This window comes from Rhagoletis zephyria, unplaced genomic scaffold (assembly GCF_001687245.7).
Source record: "Rhagoletis zephyria isolate East Lansing unplaced genomic scaffold, Rhagoletis_zephyria_1.1 Rzeph_scaffold_00228, whole genome shotgun sequence".
In the NCBI taxonomy this organism is placed as follows: Eukaryota; Metazoa; Arthropoda; class Insecta; order Diptera; family Tephritidae; genus Rhagoletis; species Rhagoletis zephyria.
The window spans coordinates 77,518-94,242 of NW_016157312.1; the positions used below are offsets into that span (position 1 = coordinate 77,518).

Here is a 16,725-nt window from a genome sequence, read left to right on the forward strand (position 1 = left end):
AGCTTTCACAACTATCCGCTTTAGCTGGAAAGCGCTTATTAACCGAAAATTCTACCTTCGACTCGACTGTCATCGATATTAATAATGATATCTTTATGAATCGCTTCTTGGTGAAATGCACCATTGGATTTCAAAGTAAGAAATAATATGACAGTTTACAAAAAAGTAGGCAAACAGACCTGCAGGAGCTAGTGACAATCAGCGACAACTGTCCGCAAGGAACACAGCTAGCGTCAAAATGGCAGACCTTCCATGCGGTTTTAGCATTGCCGTACACTCTAGAAAAAATATGAGATGGTGAAATTTCTGACATGCAAATACAATACCGGCGAACGGCAAACTTCGCCGAATTGGGCGATGCTGTCGTTCACCGTTCGCCCAACTATTTCGCCTACTTAAACAGAATTAGAGCGGTAGCGAAAACAGCTGATCCCATTTGGTCGCCTTTATAATTTGGGTGACCATATTTAGAAAAAACTAAACCATATTTAGAAATGAGGAAATGATAACAAATATAAATGTAAAACAAAGAAAGATTATTATAAATAATTTGTTTCAAGCCAGATTTAACGAATCCACAACTATATTTTTCAAACAACAAAAAAAAAATCGTGTTTAGGTTGTTTTCTTTTTAAACTTTGAAAGCACAAAACAAATACGGCCACCTTTGGCACGCACAGCTGTCATCGCCCAGCAGAGCGATAGAAATAAATCTATCGCCATGAAACGCCGCCAAGCGAACTTCGCATTTCGCTTTGGCTGTGTTCAATTTCATATGCTTGCGGGTGTTCTAATTTTGACAGCGCGAATTTCGCTGTGGTGAGTTCGCCGTTCGCCGGCATTGTATTTCAGCTAATACGTCGAAGAATAAAACATTTATATTTTGTGCGGCGAACAGTAACCCATAACAAATAGCAAAAGTGAGGGCCTAACACTGAATTCTTTGGTGAATTTTAACACGTCCAATGTCCTACGAAATTCATATCTTACAAAATTGCAAACCTGGGAATATCAGTGTATCAGTTTGCATATCTGACTCGCGTATGCAGGAGCATCTTGATAGGAAGTTCAGAAATCAGCAACTCGCATATGCAGGGATATGATTCCATCAGTTGAGCGCTACACTGGTTCGTATGAATTTAGTATTAAAATTTCTTGAAAAGGACAAAAACAAAAAATATGTTTCTCTTAGAACGAAATGACCTCGTTCCCTGGCCCGCGACCTATTACTAACTCGCTTACTTTTTTCAGAAGTGAAACTTTTTGCTGGTGGGAACATATGTACATACATACATATAGCAGCAGTTTATTTCATTTAAAGAAATGGCGTATCGTCCATTTCCGCTGTGACGTATATAAATAGTGCATATATTTAGGCGCAATATTTAACTTCTTCTGGCGGGCCCCATCTAGAGTCTTCTAATTGTATCTCCTTGATATGATGCCTACAACGAGGTTGATATCTAGACTAGGTTGATATCTCGAATTTCCCATAAATAGCTTTGCTACATTTATAGTAGGTGCATTCTTTAGCAACCGAGCTACAAAAGAACAGTCGCTTAAATGACGAAATACACGCAAAGCAACAACACAAACTCGGCTATTTATCCGAGCTCAGCCAGGACGGTTAGAAAATACGCGACCTGAGGGCTAGTGCTGGTAAGTGAAAAAACTGCTCTATTGTGAATTATTAATAGGAAAGTGGAGAGGGAAATTTTTGCTTCCTTTTATACGTGACTTATATTTTAAAAGAGTATATATATTACGCAAATACCTCGCATAATTACTCATTTAAATTGGTTTTTGTATCTAAATCCCGTTAAACTAATCACATTTTCTTGCCAGCTACCAACAGGGTTGCTTAAGTAGCGTTCTTTTGTCGCTCACTTACAAAAAAATGCAGCTAGTATATTCGTGGTCTGGACATACAACATTCGAAGCGGTCTGGACATACAACACTGCAAGTTGATAAAAGCGTTGTAATAATAAAATAATATATCTCAGTCCCATAGAATTTGTTTTGATAACTTTTGATTTTGAAATTTTACCAAAAGTCATTATAAACAATTAGGGTACTCACAGTTCTATATTGTCTACTGTGTTAATTTTGCCACCTGGTAACTTTAAAACATTTTACCATGTGGTAACTTTGTTTGTTGTTGGTTCCCATACTAATTAGAGATAACACTTTTGGGCAAAATTACTAGACTTTGTCTCATGTTTATGTTCTGTGTTAAACTGGCATCTATCGCTGCTTGTACATACATACATGAATTTCGCTTTGGGCGCAGCGCTGCTTGTACATAAGTTTCTCTTTGCGCCTGCCTGGAGCTGGCAAAGGTTATTTTTTTTTTATTTTTGCGCTGTGCTAGCTGAGTATAAAAAAGAGAAGAGAGAATAGAGAGAAATATGTATGTGGTTTGTTGATGCTCTCTAAACACAAACGCGTGAAAGGCAAACGGTCTAGCAATGCGTGGTATTGTTGATCAACTTAATACTTTATTTAAACATAAGGGTTGCTCACAGTTCGAGTGTGTTATCTTGTTAAAGTTGCCACCTTTTAACTTTAGAAGTAAACTGTGAGTACCCTAAATTTATGAGATTTAAAACGAAAAACGTGGAGCGCATGCAATACAAAGCATTAGATTTAATTGACAATATTCAAACTACATACATAACATAGACCTAAAATTTCTACAGCGAAAGTACAAATTTGAGATCGATTTTAAGCGGTCGTATTAATATACCCACATACATACATATATTACTCTTCAATCTCAAATCAGGCCTATTACATGCGCCCCACGCTTTTCATCTTCAATCTCATTAATTGTTTATAATTACTTTTGCTAAAATTTCAAAATCAAAAGTTATCAAAACAAGTTCTATTGGATTGAGAAATATTGTTTTCTNAAAATTTCTACAGCGAAAGTACAAATTTGAGATCGATTTTAAGCGGTCGTATTAATATACCCACATACATACATATATTACTCTTCAATCTCAAATCAGGCCTATTACATGCGCCCCACGCTTTTCATCTTCAATCTCATTAATTGTTTATAATTACTTTTGCTAAAATTTCAAAATCAAAAGTTATCAAAACAAGTTCTATTGGATTGAGAAATATTGTTTTCTAATTTTAGTCCATTTATAAAAGCATGGTACATTAAAAACTTTTTTTTTTTAAATTTATTTTATACTATTTAGTCTTGCCTGTATAAAATTTTGCAATAGATACTAAAATAATTCAACTTGCAGTGAAAAGAGAACAGAAGACTATGCAAGCAAAATGTTGTTTGCTCACATTTAGTATAAGCCTACATATGTACAAACATACATAAAGCAGCAATTAATTTCATTTAAAGAAATGGCGTGTCGTACATTTCTGCTGTAGCGTATGTAGTGAAATTTTGATATGAAATCAAAACAAGATCTATTCCCTATTGGATTAATTATGTTTACGTTTTAGGAAACTATTAAGCAAGTTTTTTTAAGATGTAAATATTTTTAAAAGTGGAAATTGAGATAATGTTGTCTGGGGGTTTCATGCGGCAAATGCTTATATTTATCTAGACATCAAAGTGCCCACACACAAAAACTTTCAATCATATTGCTCGTCAAAATGACACTTGGTAGGCCATCTGTTTTTGCCTGTGGAGTTCTGCGGTAGAGCAAATGGCAATGTGTACACCACAGTATATACAGTAATAAACCTTTTCGAGTACTCCTCGGGAATAAAATCTGATCACGGTTGATAATGAGAAGGAGCATGAATTTTGTTGATTCAGAGTTGTATACAAAATTACTGTGTTATAAAAGGGAGCAACAACCATACTATGGCAGAGTGGCACAAGTCATGACTATGTAATAGTGTGTAATAGTGTTGTTATATTACACCGTACTTGATAATGAACTGTTAAATGCTGAAAACGCTAGTAACTTTACGTAAAATGCAGCTCCGGTTCACATTCTTTGACGATTCTCCGCGTGGTGAACTTCTATTTCTTTTAGAAATTGCGAGAAGAGCAGGTGAATTTGTAAACAAACACTTTTCTTATAATTTTAATAGATGATTGCTATTTATTTTCTAATATTCAGATATTTAGCTTGTAGCCAGAGGCAATGGCATGTGAGGCTCACTTAAATCTACTCATCATGTTGAGTTTTTCAGTTTATAAAACACAAGCGTTGATTATGCTATTACGAATGATGTTATCCTTCATTAAGCATGAATATTAGCATACATTAAAGATGAATATTATACTTAACCTACATTTTGTTCATAAATAACACATAATTATGTATATTTTATCCTCGAAAAGAACTTTTTCTAATCATGAAGCGAAATTCCCCCACAGTAAGTGTTGCCGTGCGCGCAAAACGAAAACGCTGCACACAACCCAAAAGTACTCCTCGGGGACCAAATGGTGAAAAACTGCGAAAAGGTTTATTACTGTATATACTGTGGTGTACAATATGAAGTGTACAGTATTTACATTGTACTCTTTACACTATTGTCTTTATTCAACAGTGAACAATGGTTTTGTGCATAGCTGTTTCTTTATTCTCTGTATTCTCTGTACACTAAACTTCAATGACTACGACAATCAATACACGAGTTTGAGACGAAGACAATACTGTACACTTCTAAGGCCCAATTTCAGATGGCCCACTTAAGTAGAGATTTTTGATTAACTTGCACTATTCATTTTCAGATCATACATTTAATATGCACTTAAATGGCCAATATTGGCTATTTAAATAAGAGATATGCTACCCTGTATTTGTACCAAATAACTAAGATTGATTGGTAGGTTGTTTAATCAATCCCACCAAAAAACAATCAGCTGTTCAGCAGAAAATGAAAACAAACAAGCAAATGCAACAATAATTTCCAGGAACAAGCAGCAGTGCTGCCAATGGTTTGGCATATTTAAACAAAGTAGATCTGAAACCAAACGAAAGCTAAATGGCATTTACAATCCACAATTAAACTTAAGTGCCGTTAAAATATTCATTTGAAATTGCCCCTAAGCGTAAGTATGCCAGTGCCCGTTTCTTTTGGTAATGGTACTTATTGCTTCTATGATTAGATAAGAAAGTTGGCAGCAATGCAAATGGAAATAGCCTATTGCGGATAAACTGCTACCAAATATAAAAAAGGTGGGCGCGAGCTTATGTGAGCTTTTGTTTTTTTCCTTTTTTGGTATGTATGCATGTACTTATGTGCGTACGTAAATATATTTATGAATGTATATATGTAAATATTCATGCACACAGCAAGTAGAGTTAGGCAGTTTAGTTCTTTTGAGTGAACCGTTCAGTTGTAGTACGCTCACCTTAGTGAACTAGCTCTCATTCAGTTTATTTAGTTCAATTGACGTATTATCATATTATTATCATACATATTACATACAAACTAGAGGTTTACGCCGACAGGCTTTTCGTCAGCGGCGGCGACGCCGGCGCGTCTGGAAACGCCGGCGCTACAGCCCATAAGGTAGATTCCAAACAGACATAAAGCTACTAATCTTATCATGTGCTCTCGTCAGCGTTAGGCATTCGCCATGCCAATTCCGATTATAATTATAGATAATTCATTCTCTGAATTATTTTTAAATTTAAATTATGTTATTTCCTAATTGAATTAAAATGTTCAGTCTCTGGCGCTGATGGACGGGCGAACAGAAGAAGGTCTGAGGTATATATATACATACATGGTTCTCTATGTTCTCTGCAGATCCGTATGTACTATTTAAATTTAAAGAAATAAAAAAAAATTTTTAAAATTTAAGTTACTGGGGTAATTTATGTCGCTATTAATAAATTTTTGCAATAATCTTATCAACCGTTATGTTAAATTACAGAGTTCTTACGATTTTTTGCAGGTTATATATTGAAAACAAGGTTGGTCTACTTTTTTCCAACAGTTTAACACATCAACTCTCACCAGAACGGGCCTTTTTGACCCACTGTTAAAAAAATTGCTTATAAATGGTTAAAATTTCAACCAAAAATGTTCTAAAGAGGACCAAATGTAATGAAAAATAATACTAATTTTTACCAAAAAGGAGGAACTTTAACCCTGTGTAGAAAACATTGCGATACGGGGGAGCAGAACCTTCCTGGGGTTTGACTGCCACTTAAGAATGCTTACGTAATTCTCACACAGCCACCTAGTAAAAATTAGCAAAAAAGGGGTTGCTTTTTATTAAAAGTCTGTTTAAAATATTTAAAAAAATATTCAGGAAGATCAACTTCTCTTTGTTTTATCTCCAATAATTGAGGAGTTAGATGCAAACTGCTTTCTGAGATATTGGCGGTAAAGTTTTAATTTAACTGTAATAAACGCTTTCGATTGAAAAACGTGTTACCTGTTAGAGTCCGACCGATGAATCGGCCGATGCCGAGGCTAGTATCGGCCAAAAGAATCGGCATCGGCCGTTTTTGGCCGATTCTTGAATGAGGTTATGTTATTTAGCCTTCTAACCATTATAACCGTCGGTAGACGGTTATTGTTTTTTTGCTAATAAATCTTACTAAAATTATATAGCAATATTAAAACACATAACAACGCGGCTCAGTGGTTATGTGCTTTGTGAATTTAGACTAATATGCTCTTTTTACAATTAAAGTTGTGAGTCAGTGTGATAGGTGAAATAAATTACTGTCATAAGTAGTGATTTTTTAGTTCCGGTATTTATTAAGACTTGAAAACTTTATAGTAAGTAGGAAACATTATTTAATTTCATAATTCAGTGTGTTATTGTGAATTAAGCAAAAATTATATGTATATTTACAGTTTTTTCTGATGACCATCTGTAGGCGGTCATAACGGTTAACGCCAAAATTGACATATTCAAGTGCGTTTCATAACAGTATACTTTTCGAAGTTTGGTTTTGGTCTCTATATCACAGATTGTGCTCTGGTGAAATCCAAAATCTTCCCTTAGACCCTGTGTGCATCCACAGGTCTCAGGCTTCCCCTGCTAGGGAGTAGTTGCAGTGGTGGGTGCGGTTTGCATCTGCTTTGCACTTCTTTTGTACCATTTCTCACCGTTTATGTTGATGCCGTCTACACACGGTCAAAATGTTTTTACTCCTAGCGTACGTATTTTCACAGGTTAGACGGTTAGTTATTTGATTATGTTTTTCTTTTGTTGTTATAAAAGTTTATAAAAGCATTTGTTCTTGAAATCAATTTATATTCAGGATTTAATCGGCCGAAGCATCGGCCAGTTCTTTGCCGATTAAAACAAATGCTTTTGTAAAGCGAGTCACGCCGCCGTCATGCCGTTTTTTGTCATTCCTCACGCGCCGTCGCCGAGTTACGAAAATATTGACGCGGCGGCGGCGTTCGGCGCCTAAGGAATTTAGTACAAAATTTTCATGATATATGCACGTTGAAATACATCGTTCGAAGGAACAACTCTACTCGATATTTTACGAAATGAAAATTACATTTTTAAAAGAGTTTTTTACCTAATTCGGACCCCTTAATGGGAATATGATCTCTTTTATTTTTCAAAAAAAGTGTAACCCCGAAAAAACATGAGAAACACGTTTTTTGATCGAAAGTGTTTATTGCAGTTAAATTAGGGTCCGACACTGTAATCTGCCGATTTTTTTACGTAGTAGTCAATTTTTTTCAATACCACAACAATACTACTTTTTTATATTCTACAACAAAAATAAACTTTAACGCTAATATCTCAGAAATCAGTTTTAACAGAAGTGCCCTTATTGCATCTAACTCCCCAATTGTTAGAGATAAAACCAAAACAAGTTGATTTTGTATTTATGTATTTTTTTCTTTATAAGAGTTGAATACTTTTTAAAGAGATTTTTTAATAAAAAGCAAAACCTCTTTTTTGCTAATTTTTAAATTCGTAAGTTATTTTATTCTGGGGTCCCACAGAGGTATTCAAGTACTAGGTGTCTGTGTGAATATCACGTTAGCATTCATAAGTGGTGGTCAAACCCCAGAAAGGTTTTGCTCCATTGAATCGCAATGTTTTCTACACAGGGCTAAAGTTCCTCCTTTTTGGTGAAAATTAGTCGTTTATAATTTTATGGAAATCTTAACCATCTATAAGCCATTTTTTAAACAGTGGGTCAAAACGGCCCGTTCTGGTGGGATTTGATGGGTAAGACTGTAGGAAAAAGTAGACCACCCTTGTTTTCAACCTACAATATTATTACAAAAATGTATTAAAAGCGACATAAATTACTCCAGTAACTTAACTTTTTCTTTTATTTTGCTCTATTCTATTTTCTCTATTCTATTCTATATTTTCTATTTTCTTTAAATTAAAATAGTTCATTCGAATCTGTGGAGACCATAGAGAACCATGCATGTACAGTGACGAGCAAAACTGTAACATGGTGTAACACTTTTTAATTCACCCACCGCTATGTTTCCAAGTTCTGACGACTTTCATCCTTTTGTTGTATATTCTTGTTGGTACATCCCTACTCCCTCTCTCATAACGATTTGAAGTCAATACAACAACAATAAAAAACCCAGCAGACAAAAATGTAAATTAAGGCAAATGTTACAGTTTTGCACTCACTCTCAGTTTTGCATTTTACAGTTATTTTTTACTTAGTTGGAAGTTAGATGACTTTTTTCTGTATTGTAATTTATTGAAGAAGTAATCACCAGTAAATAATATAGTTAATCAGGAACCATAAATGTAAATAATAGATTTACAGTGGAAAGGCGGGACCGCAGGAAAGTGGCAAAAAATTGTGGAGTTTGCTACTTGAGAATATTTAGATTGATAAAAAATATAGCCTAAAGTGTTCCCAAGGGCAAAGGAAGTCTATCAAAAAATATTACCGTTGAGTTCATGTATGCATTTTCTCAAGTTTATTAGTTGTATGATCACATAATGGTTAATGTCAGCAATGTAAGCGCATACGGGTTAACGACTTTGACGTTCTTTTTGTTATGCCCTTTTTGGTTTGTACATTTTTGCACATTTATAATCACTAGTTAGTTAATACCCGCTCGCTAAGCATCGTTTTTTCCGCAATCTCCGCGAAGTTCGCCCGCTTAATATTTCGTAGTTTATCTAACGCTTTACCTGCAATAATTATTGTACAAATTTAGCGCTATTGTTAGTGAATAAAGACACTTGAATTTAATCTTTATCAAACGCTTTTAATTTGGAACAAAGACGAGTTTCATACGCAATTCGCCGCAACATATGCTGGTCCTTCGGTCCGGATTTGCTAATTCCGCTTGCTAGTTTGTGTGAATATTAAATATACGTGCATACATACATACGTACGAGAAAAAGTCTAGAGTTTATAATCCGCAAATAAAAACTAAAGAAAACAGAGGGCTACCCGCAAGTGAACTAAAACAAAATACTAGAGCTATAATTGCGATCCCTGCTAAACACAAAAGTGCTACTTGCAATTACGGCAAGTTACTTTAAGGCTAAAAAATACCGTGCGTGGATTTTAGACAAATAGAGCCGATTTCAGCGCATTAACTCGCTTGTTACATTGGTGCGGTCGTCCTTCCTTTAACCTTAAGAACCTCTATAAACCTAACGCGTCCTTCAATTGTCCTTTGCAAGTGCCAAATATTAAATTTGTGACCTACGAACGACTCGTCAAAAGCAAAACGAAAAATGTCGAACTTCGTTAAAACGCGCGATTCTGCGCTCAATGCCATTAAGCGATATATGGCTAAGAGCACTGACGAAGCATTTTTAATGGACGCAGAAAGTGTTAAAAGTTATCTGCAACTCCTTAACGAACAGTGGGCTCGTTTCAATACCGCTCATGACGCGGTAGAACTCTCGTGCGGAAGTGATAATACAGAGGTCGAAGAAAATGTGCGAATTCAAGCCGAGACTTGGTATTCTACGGCTTTAGCCAATTTTAATCGCGTACAGAAGTGTCGTACCGAATCATACCCCTCGCCCGCTCAAATGCCAGTGTCTGCATCGATACGTCTGCCCAAAATGGATTGGTTTTTTTGATGCATTTTCTTCGCTGGTGGATAGTAATACCGCATTGTCGCACGGACAAAAGCTGCACTATCTCCGAAGTTGTCTGAAAGGTGACGCTTTAAAAATTATAAGTGGCTTCAAAATATGTGACGCTAATTACGATGAAGCTTGGGACCTTTTGAAATCGCGCTTTAAGGTCATGCGGGTAATAGTGGAAGGGCATCTCAGAGCTATGGCCGATGTTAAAAAGGCTACTACTGATACTGCCGACACAATAAAAAGTGTAATCGACGCATTTCAACAACACATACGCGAACTTAAGGCTTTAGGTCGACCAGTAGAGTTTTGGGACGATTGGTTGGTACACGAAGTAGTAAACAAATTAGCATTCGAGACGCGTAAACAGTGGGAGCTATCACTCGTCAGTGATGAGCCTCCGTCGTTCGAGCAGCTGTCCACGTTTTTGGAAGTTAGGTGTCGGTCTCTGGCCATGCTTTCGTCGTCAACTTCACTACCCACCAAGGGTAAAACCACTTCAGCGAGCAAGTCCACGAATGTGTTTCACGCAGTGCAGGAACAAAACAGCTCAGGTTGTACCTATTGTAAAGGTCCTCACAAAATATATAGTTGTGATAAGTTTCGCAACCTGGACTCAAACGCGAAATCGAAGTTTGTCAGAGAAGCGCGCGTGTGTACGAACTGCTTAAGCTCCGGTCATTACAAGGCAAAATGTAATAGCTCCTCTGCATGCAGGATCTGCCAGCAACGTCATCACACGCTGCTGCATAATGCCTCCTCTACAACTAACGTCACAACCACCGCTCATTTTGTCAACAATGCGTCTCCTGTCACGCCATCCCCTCTCGCACCGAATGCCGCACTACAATCAAACACAAACACTTCATCCGCTATCGCCTCGTCCACAGGCTCCGCTGCTGCATGGACATCCTCGTATTTGAATGCTAGCTCCAACCCGCCGCGTCCAAAAGACAGAACTGTGCTATTGGCTACCGCCCTAGTCAAAGTCCGCGATTGTTGTGGTCATTGGCAAACCGCGCGCTTGCTGTTTGATTCCGGCTCGCATGCGTCCTTCGTAACTGAGGCATGTGTACAACGTCTAGGTCTACCACGAAAAGCGTCCGCAGTATCCATTACTGGCATCGGTTCGTCGCAAGGAGGCCGCTCTAGAGGTGAGGTATTACTTTCATTGTCGTCTTATTGTTTAGATGAATGCTTCCCTATCAACGCGTTAATCTTACCCAAGATTACAAGCGACTTTCCCACACAGACTTTGTCAGTTTTAGCGTGGCCGCATGTGCAAGGCTTATTCTTAGCCGATCCGCAGTTCATGAAACCCGGGCGTATCGACATTCTGGTTGGTATGGACGTCATGCAACAGCTCCTTTGCTCAGAAGTCCGTAAGGGTCCACCTGGTACGCCGATGACTCAGCGCACTGTCTTTGGTTGGACGCTATTTGGAAGCGTCGACGGAATAGAACCTGCTGCACCTCGCCTACAGTCGCTGCACTGCGATGTCCAGTTGGATAGAGCTCTTACTAGACTGTGGGAGTTAGAAGAAGCTCCGCAAAAGACCCACCTCACATACGAAGAGCGTCACTGCGAAGAACTCTTCGAAACAACGCACCAAAGAGCACCTGACGGTCGCTTTGTAGTTGAACTGCCGCTGAAGACCGACGTACTTCTGGGCGATTCGCGAAGTTATGCTGTCCAAAGCCTACTACGCATCGAGAGGCGCCTTGCTCGGGACGACGACCTGCGGCTACGCTACAATGAGTTCATGCAGGAACTTCTCGACATGAATCATATGGAGCTCGCACCAGAATCAACGAATCAAATGTTTTACATGCCGCATCACCCTGTTGTAAAGGATTCGAGCGTTACCACTAAGCTGAGGGTCGTTTTCAACGCGTCGGCTAAAACGGCCACCGGAAATTCGCTGAACGACGCATTATTTGTCGGTCCTCAACTGCAGCAGGACTTATTTTCAATTTTAACGCGTTTTAGAACGCATCGCTATGCACTGACCGCGGACATTGCGAAAATGTACCGCCAAATATGCGTAGCACCGAAGCACATTGATCTACAGCGAATTGTATGGCGTCGAGATCCGAGTTTACCCATACAAGACTATCGTATGCTGCGCGTAACTTACGGCGTGGCAGCCGCGTCTCATCTAGCTGTGAGATCGCTACAACAAACCGCAAAATATTCGCACATTTGTGAGAAAGCTTCTGCTGTCATCCACAAAGACTTTTACATGGACGATCTCATCACTGGTACATCGTCCAAAGAAGAGCTGCTACTTTTACAGCAAAATGTCTCCGAAATCCTGAAAGAAGGTGGCTTCGAGCTTCGAAAGTGGGCATCGAATTGTGCGGAACTTTGCGAAAAAATATCAAATGCATCGAAAACAATATCTCACTACTTAGTCGACGGTGAGAATGTCCACGCTTTGGGTCTAGTGTGGAATACAGCAGAGGATTACCTAACGTTCGTGGTTAATTTGAAGAAGCCACCCGCTATTTTAACGAAGAGAACCTTTCTATCTGATGCTAGCACGCTTTTCGATCCTCTGGGACTGCTCGCTCCAGCGACGATAAGATCGAAAATGTGGTTCCAGGAGATTTGGCGTAACAATGTTGGTTGGGATGACGTCATTCCTGACTCTACTGCAATGAAGTGGTTGGCACATCGCTCGGAGCTGCAACTTCTTTCGAACTTGAAGGTAACTCGCTGGATTGGCTCAGGTGCAACTGGGTCACTCACTGAGCTGCATATCTTTGCTGACGCGTCCGAACGAGCTTACGCCGCCGTTATGTACGCGCGCACCTTGCAACCCGACGGCCGGGTCACTGTTGCGCTGATCTCGTCGAAGTCCAAAGTAGCGCCGCTTAAAACAACAACGCTGCCCCGTCTAGAACTATGCGCTGCGCATCTCGCTGCTAAGTTGGTGCAAAGCGTGTTACACAGTTGGGACGATCTCCGCTATCCGCTGTATGCCTGGACGGACTCCACAATCACGTTGGCGTGGATACAAGCGCATCCTAGCAAATGGCTGACGTTCATCGCCAATCGGGTCGCTGACATTCAGGAAATTCTTCCTCCTGAGTGTTGGAACCATGTCCGCTCGGAACTGAATCCAGCCGATTGTGCCTCGAGAGGTATAACTCCATCTGAGCTGCAGCATCAACAACTGTGGTGGACGGGCCCCGAATTCTTGAAGAGCACTGACCAGTTCTGGAAACAAACCTCGTCTAAACAGCACACAACCGAGATAGGCGTTCGAAGCAAAGTCGTTGCTCATGTTACGAGCTCAAACGAGCATTGGCCTATAACGCTGAAGTATTCGTGGTTTTCCAAACTGCGCCGTATCATCGCTTACGTGCTAAGGTTCTTTGTCAACGCTCGAGTGAATACTCGGCTCAATGCTGCTAGGCGATTCGGTCCTCCGAGTTGTCAAGAGTTATCCGAAGCTGAACTGCGCCTGATCAGGTATACCCAATCATTCTATTTTTCTAACGAAATCTCTCTTTGCAGCGCAAAAAGGCCAATCCCGCTTCGCAGCAGTCTTTTGCGCTTGCAGCCATACCTCGATGAGAAAAATGTCTTGCGTGTTGGAGGTCGTTTGAAGCATGCTGCAGTTACTCCTGATGTAAGGCACCCAGTCATCCTACCAAAAAACTCTCCACTTGCAAAATTAATCGTCCACGATATTCACGAGTTCACGTTACACTCTGGACCCCGCATTATGCAGACCGTCTTGCAACGCCGATACTGGCTTATTGGTGCTCGCAGCCTTATACGTAGCATATATCATAAATGCGTGAAATGCACCCGTTTAAACCGCAATCTCGCCACACAATCTATGGGAGATTTACCTGCAACTCGTACCACCTACGCTCGTTGCTTTACCCGCACCGCTGTCGACTTCGCTGGACCTTACTTATATAAGTTCACCCATGGTAGAGGAGCGAAGGCGACCAAGGGCTACATTTGCTCATTTGTATGCATGTGCACTGGTGCCATGCACTTGGAGTTTGTTGGAGACCTGTCAACACCAGCGTTTCTGAATGCGCTCAAAAGATTCATAAGCCGCCGGGGCTACTGCAGAGTCATGTCGTCTGACAACGGCACGAATTTCGTCGGCGCTGAGAAAGAACTTCGAATTGCATTCCAGCGGTGCATGGCAGATGCTAAACTACGTTCGTTCTTTGCCGACTCAAACATCGAGTGGCGTTTCAACCCTCCGTCTGCACCTCATATGGGTGGATACTGGGAAACAGGCGTCAAGCGCATTAAGTATCACCTTAAACGCGTACTGGGTGCAACTCTACTGTCCTATGAAGAGTTCAACACGCTGTTTACAGAAGTGGAAGCCTGCGTAAACTCCCGCCCGCTCTGTGACAACTCTGCAGCTGCTGATGACTTAGAGGTCCTAACTCCTGGTCATTTTGTTATTGGCGAACCACTGAAGCCAATCCCAGAACCTGAGGGTCAAGGGTTCTGTGGAAATCTTCGTCAGCGGTGGCAAACTATTCCTGCCATGAGGCGACATTTCTGGCGCCGTTGGAGAGACGAGTATCTCGTCAGTCTACAGCGTCGCACCAAGTGGTTTCGTTCCTCGCGCAACATCGAAGAAGGTGATGTGGTTGCGGTCTGCAACGAGCCTACCCCTCCGACGAAGTGGGCGCTGGCAAGAGTTACTAAATGCCATCCTGGTGTTGATGGGCGCGTAAGAGTGGTTACGTTGAAGACACCGCAAGGCGAACTAATTCGGCCCATAGTTAAGCTCTGCCTCTTACCAACGAAAGGAGATATATTTCATGAAGAAGTCTAGTATATACTAACTTATCTATAATTTTGATTTGAATTTTTGCCAGTATTAAATTGTTTATGCATTTGTAACTTTTATATTGAACGTATCAAGATAGTTCAAGCGCGGCGCTATGTTGAGTTCATGTATGCATTTTCTCAAGTTTATTAGTTGTATGATCACATAATGGTTAATGTCAGCAATGTAAGCGCATACGGGTTAACGACTTTGACGTTCTTTTTGTTATGCCCTTTTTGGTTTGTACATTTTTGCACATTTATAATCACTAGTTAGTTAATACCCGCTCGCTAAGCATCGTTTTTCCGCAATCTCCGCGAAGTTCACCCGCTTAATATTTCGTAGTTTATCTAACGCTTTACCCGCAATAATTATTGTACAAATTTAGCGCTATTGTTAGTGAATAGTAAACAAAAACGAGTTTCATACGCAATTCGCCGCAACAATTACAGTCCAATATCTTGTGAACCTAGCAGCAAGTAGCGATGCAGCCACTATTACAGAAGCGCTTAAGGTATTAAACTTTAATGCAAATCAGTAGACAGCGAGGCAACGAAATGCCAAATTGGCGCAAAGGCATCATAAAAGAAGAAATAAGCGAATTTGACCAAAATATATGTGCGAGAGTGGTAGCATTTTGCTGTGTCGCCCGAAAACCGGACCGTTGCCTATTGGGATATGTTAGGCCTTTCAGAATGAGTCAAACCACGCCAACTGTGTCAATGAATTTTCATTGATTTTCTGGAAAGTGAAGACAATTGTGGGAATCTGTAGATAATTATAGAACAAAAATACACTTTGGACGGTTTTTCGAAATTGCACTTCGTTTTGTTTTTTTTTGTTATTATAAGAATATTGCAATTTTTGAGAGAAAAATTCGTAACTCGCGACCCATTTGATGAACTTTTTTTTGAGAGTTGCTGAAGCTTTTCCCTTTACAATAAAAAGATTTGCAGAATAAAATTTGCAAAACAATTAATTCTTAATAACAATAATTTAAACAATTGCAATTATTTATATATTCTAGGCCCGCGATTGCAGTGAAATTTTGGCACAATATACTCTAAACTCTTGTTTTTAAATTCCAAAAAGAAAAATTGGTCTTTCAATTTTGACAGTCGCTATCGATTTTTTTCTCACCTTTAAGCCTTGAGTAAATAGTTATTTTCATGTAAGCTTGTGTGAGTGATAGCATTTTATTTTAGTTAATGAATAATTATACAAAAACGTACATTATTTAACGTATAACTTGAAACATCAATGTTTATTTACAACTTGAGAAAAAAATCGATAGCGACTGTCAAAATTGGAAAGACCAATTTTTTTCTTTTTGGAATTTAAAAACAAGAGTTTAGAGTATATTGTGCCACAATTTCACTGCAATCGCGGGCCTAGAATATATAAATAATTGCAATTGTTTAAATTATTGTTATTAAGAATTAATTGTTTTGCAAATTTTATTCTGCAAATCTTTTTATTGTAAAGGGAAAAGCTTCAGCAACTCTCAAAAAAAAGTTCATCAAATGGGTCGCGAGTTACGAATTTTTCTCTCAAAAATTGCAATATTCTTATAATAACAAAAAAAAACAAAACGAAGTGCAATTTCGAAAAACCGTCCAAAGTGTATTTTTGTTCTATAATTATCTACAGATGTCCACAATTGTCTTCACTTTCCAGAAAATCAATGAAATTTCATTGACCCAGTTGGCGTGGTTTGACTCAATGCAATAAAAAACATATTTATACCCGAGCGCACTTGTGCACAAGGGTATTATAACTTTGTTCACATAACGGTTGTTTGTAACAGGCAAAACGAATCGAGATAGATATAGACAAATGTATACATAAATGATCAGAATGAAAAGAGAAATCGATTAAGCGGTGACTGTCTGTCCGTCCGTC

General features: G+C 39.1%; 1 protein-coding gene across 1 annotated transcript; it reads left to right on the plus strand.

The window, feature by feature from the left end:
• Positions 1–10,203: 10,203 nt before the first annotated feature.
• LOC108358258 (uncharacterized) lies at positions 10,204–14,829 on the plus strand. Its single transcript, XM_017609480.1, has 3 exons — positions 10,204–13,484; positions 13,530–13,644; positions 13,747–14,829. The coding sequence occupies exons 1-3, from the start codon at positions 10,204–10,206 to the stop codon at positions 14,827–14,829; spliced, it is 4,479 nt and encodes a 1,492-aa protein (XP_017464969.1).
• The last annotated feature ends 1,896 nt before the right edge of the window (positions 14,830–16,725 follow it).

Excerpts from the sequence above, each read along its gene's own strand:
- LOC108358258 (XM_017609480.1), top strand. The coding sequence starts at position 10,204 with ATGGCCGATGTTAAAAAGGCTACTACTGATACTGCCGACACAATAAAA. Across the intron at positions 13,485-13,529 it reads GCTGAACTGCGCCTGATCAG|CGCAAAAAGGCCAATCCCGC; the intron begins GTATACCCAATC and ends CTCTCTTTGCAG. Across the intron at positions 13,645-13,746 it reads ATGCTGCAGTTACTCCTGAT|ACCGTCTTGCAACGCCGATA; the intron begins GTAAGGCACCCA and ends CGCATTATGCAG.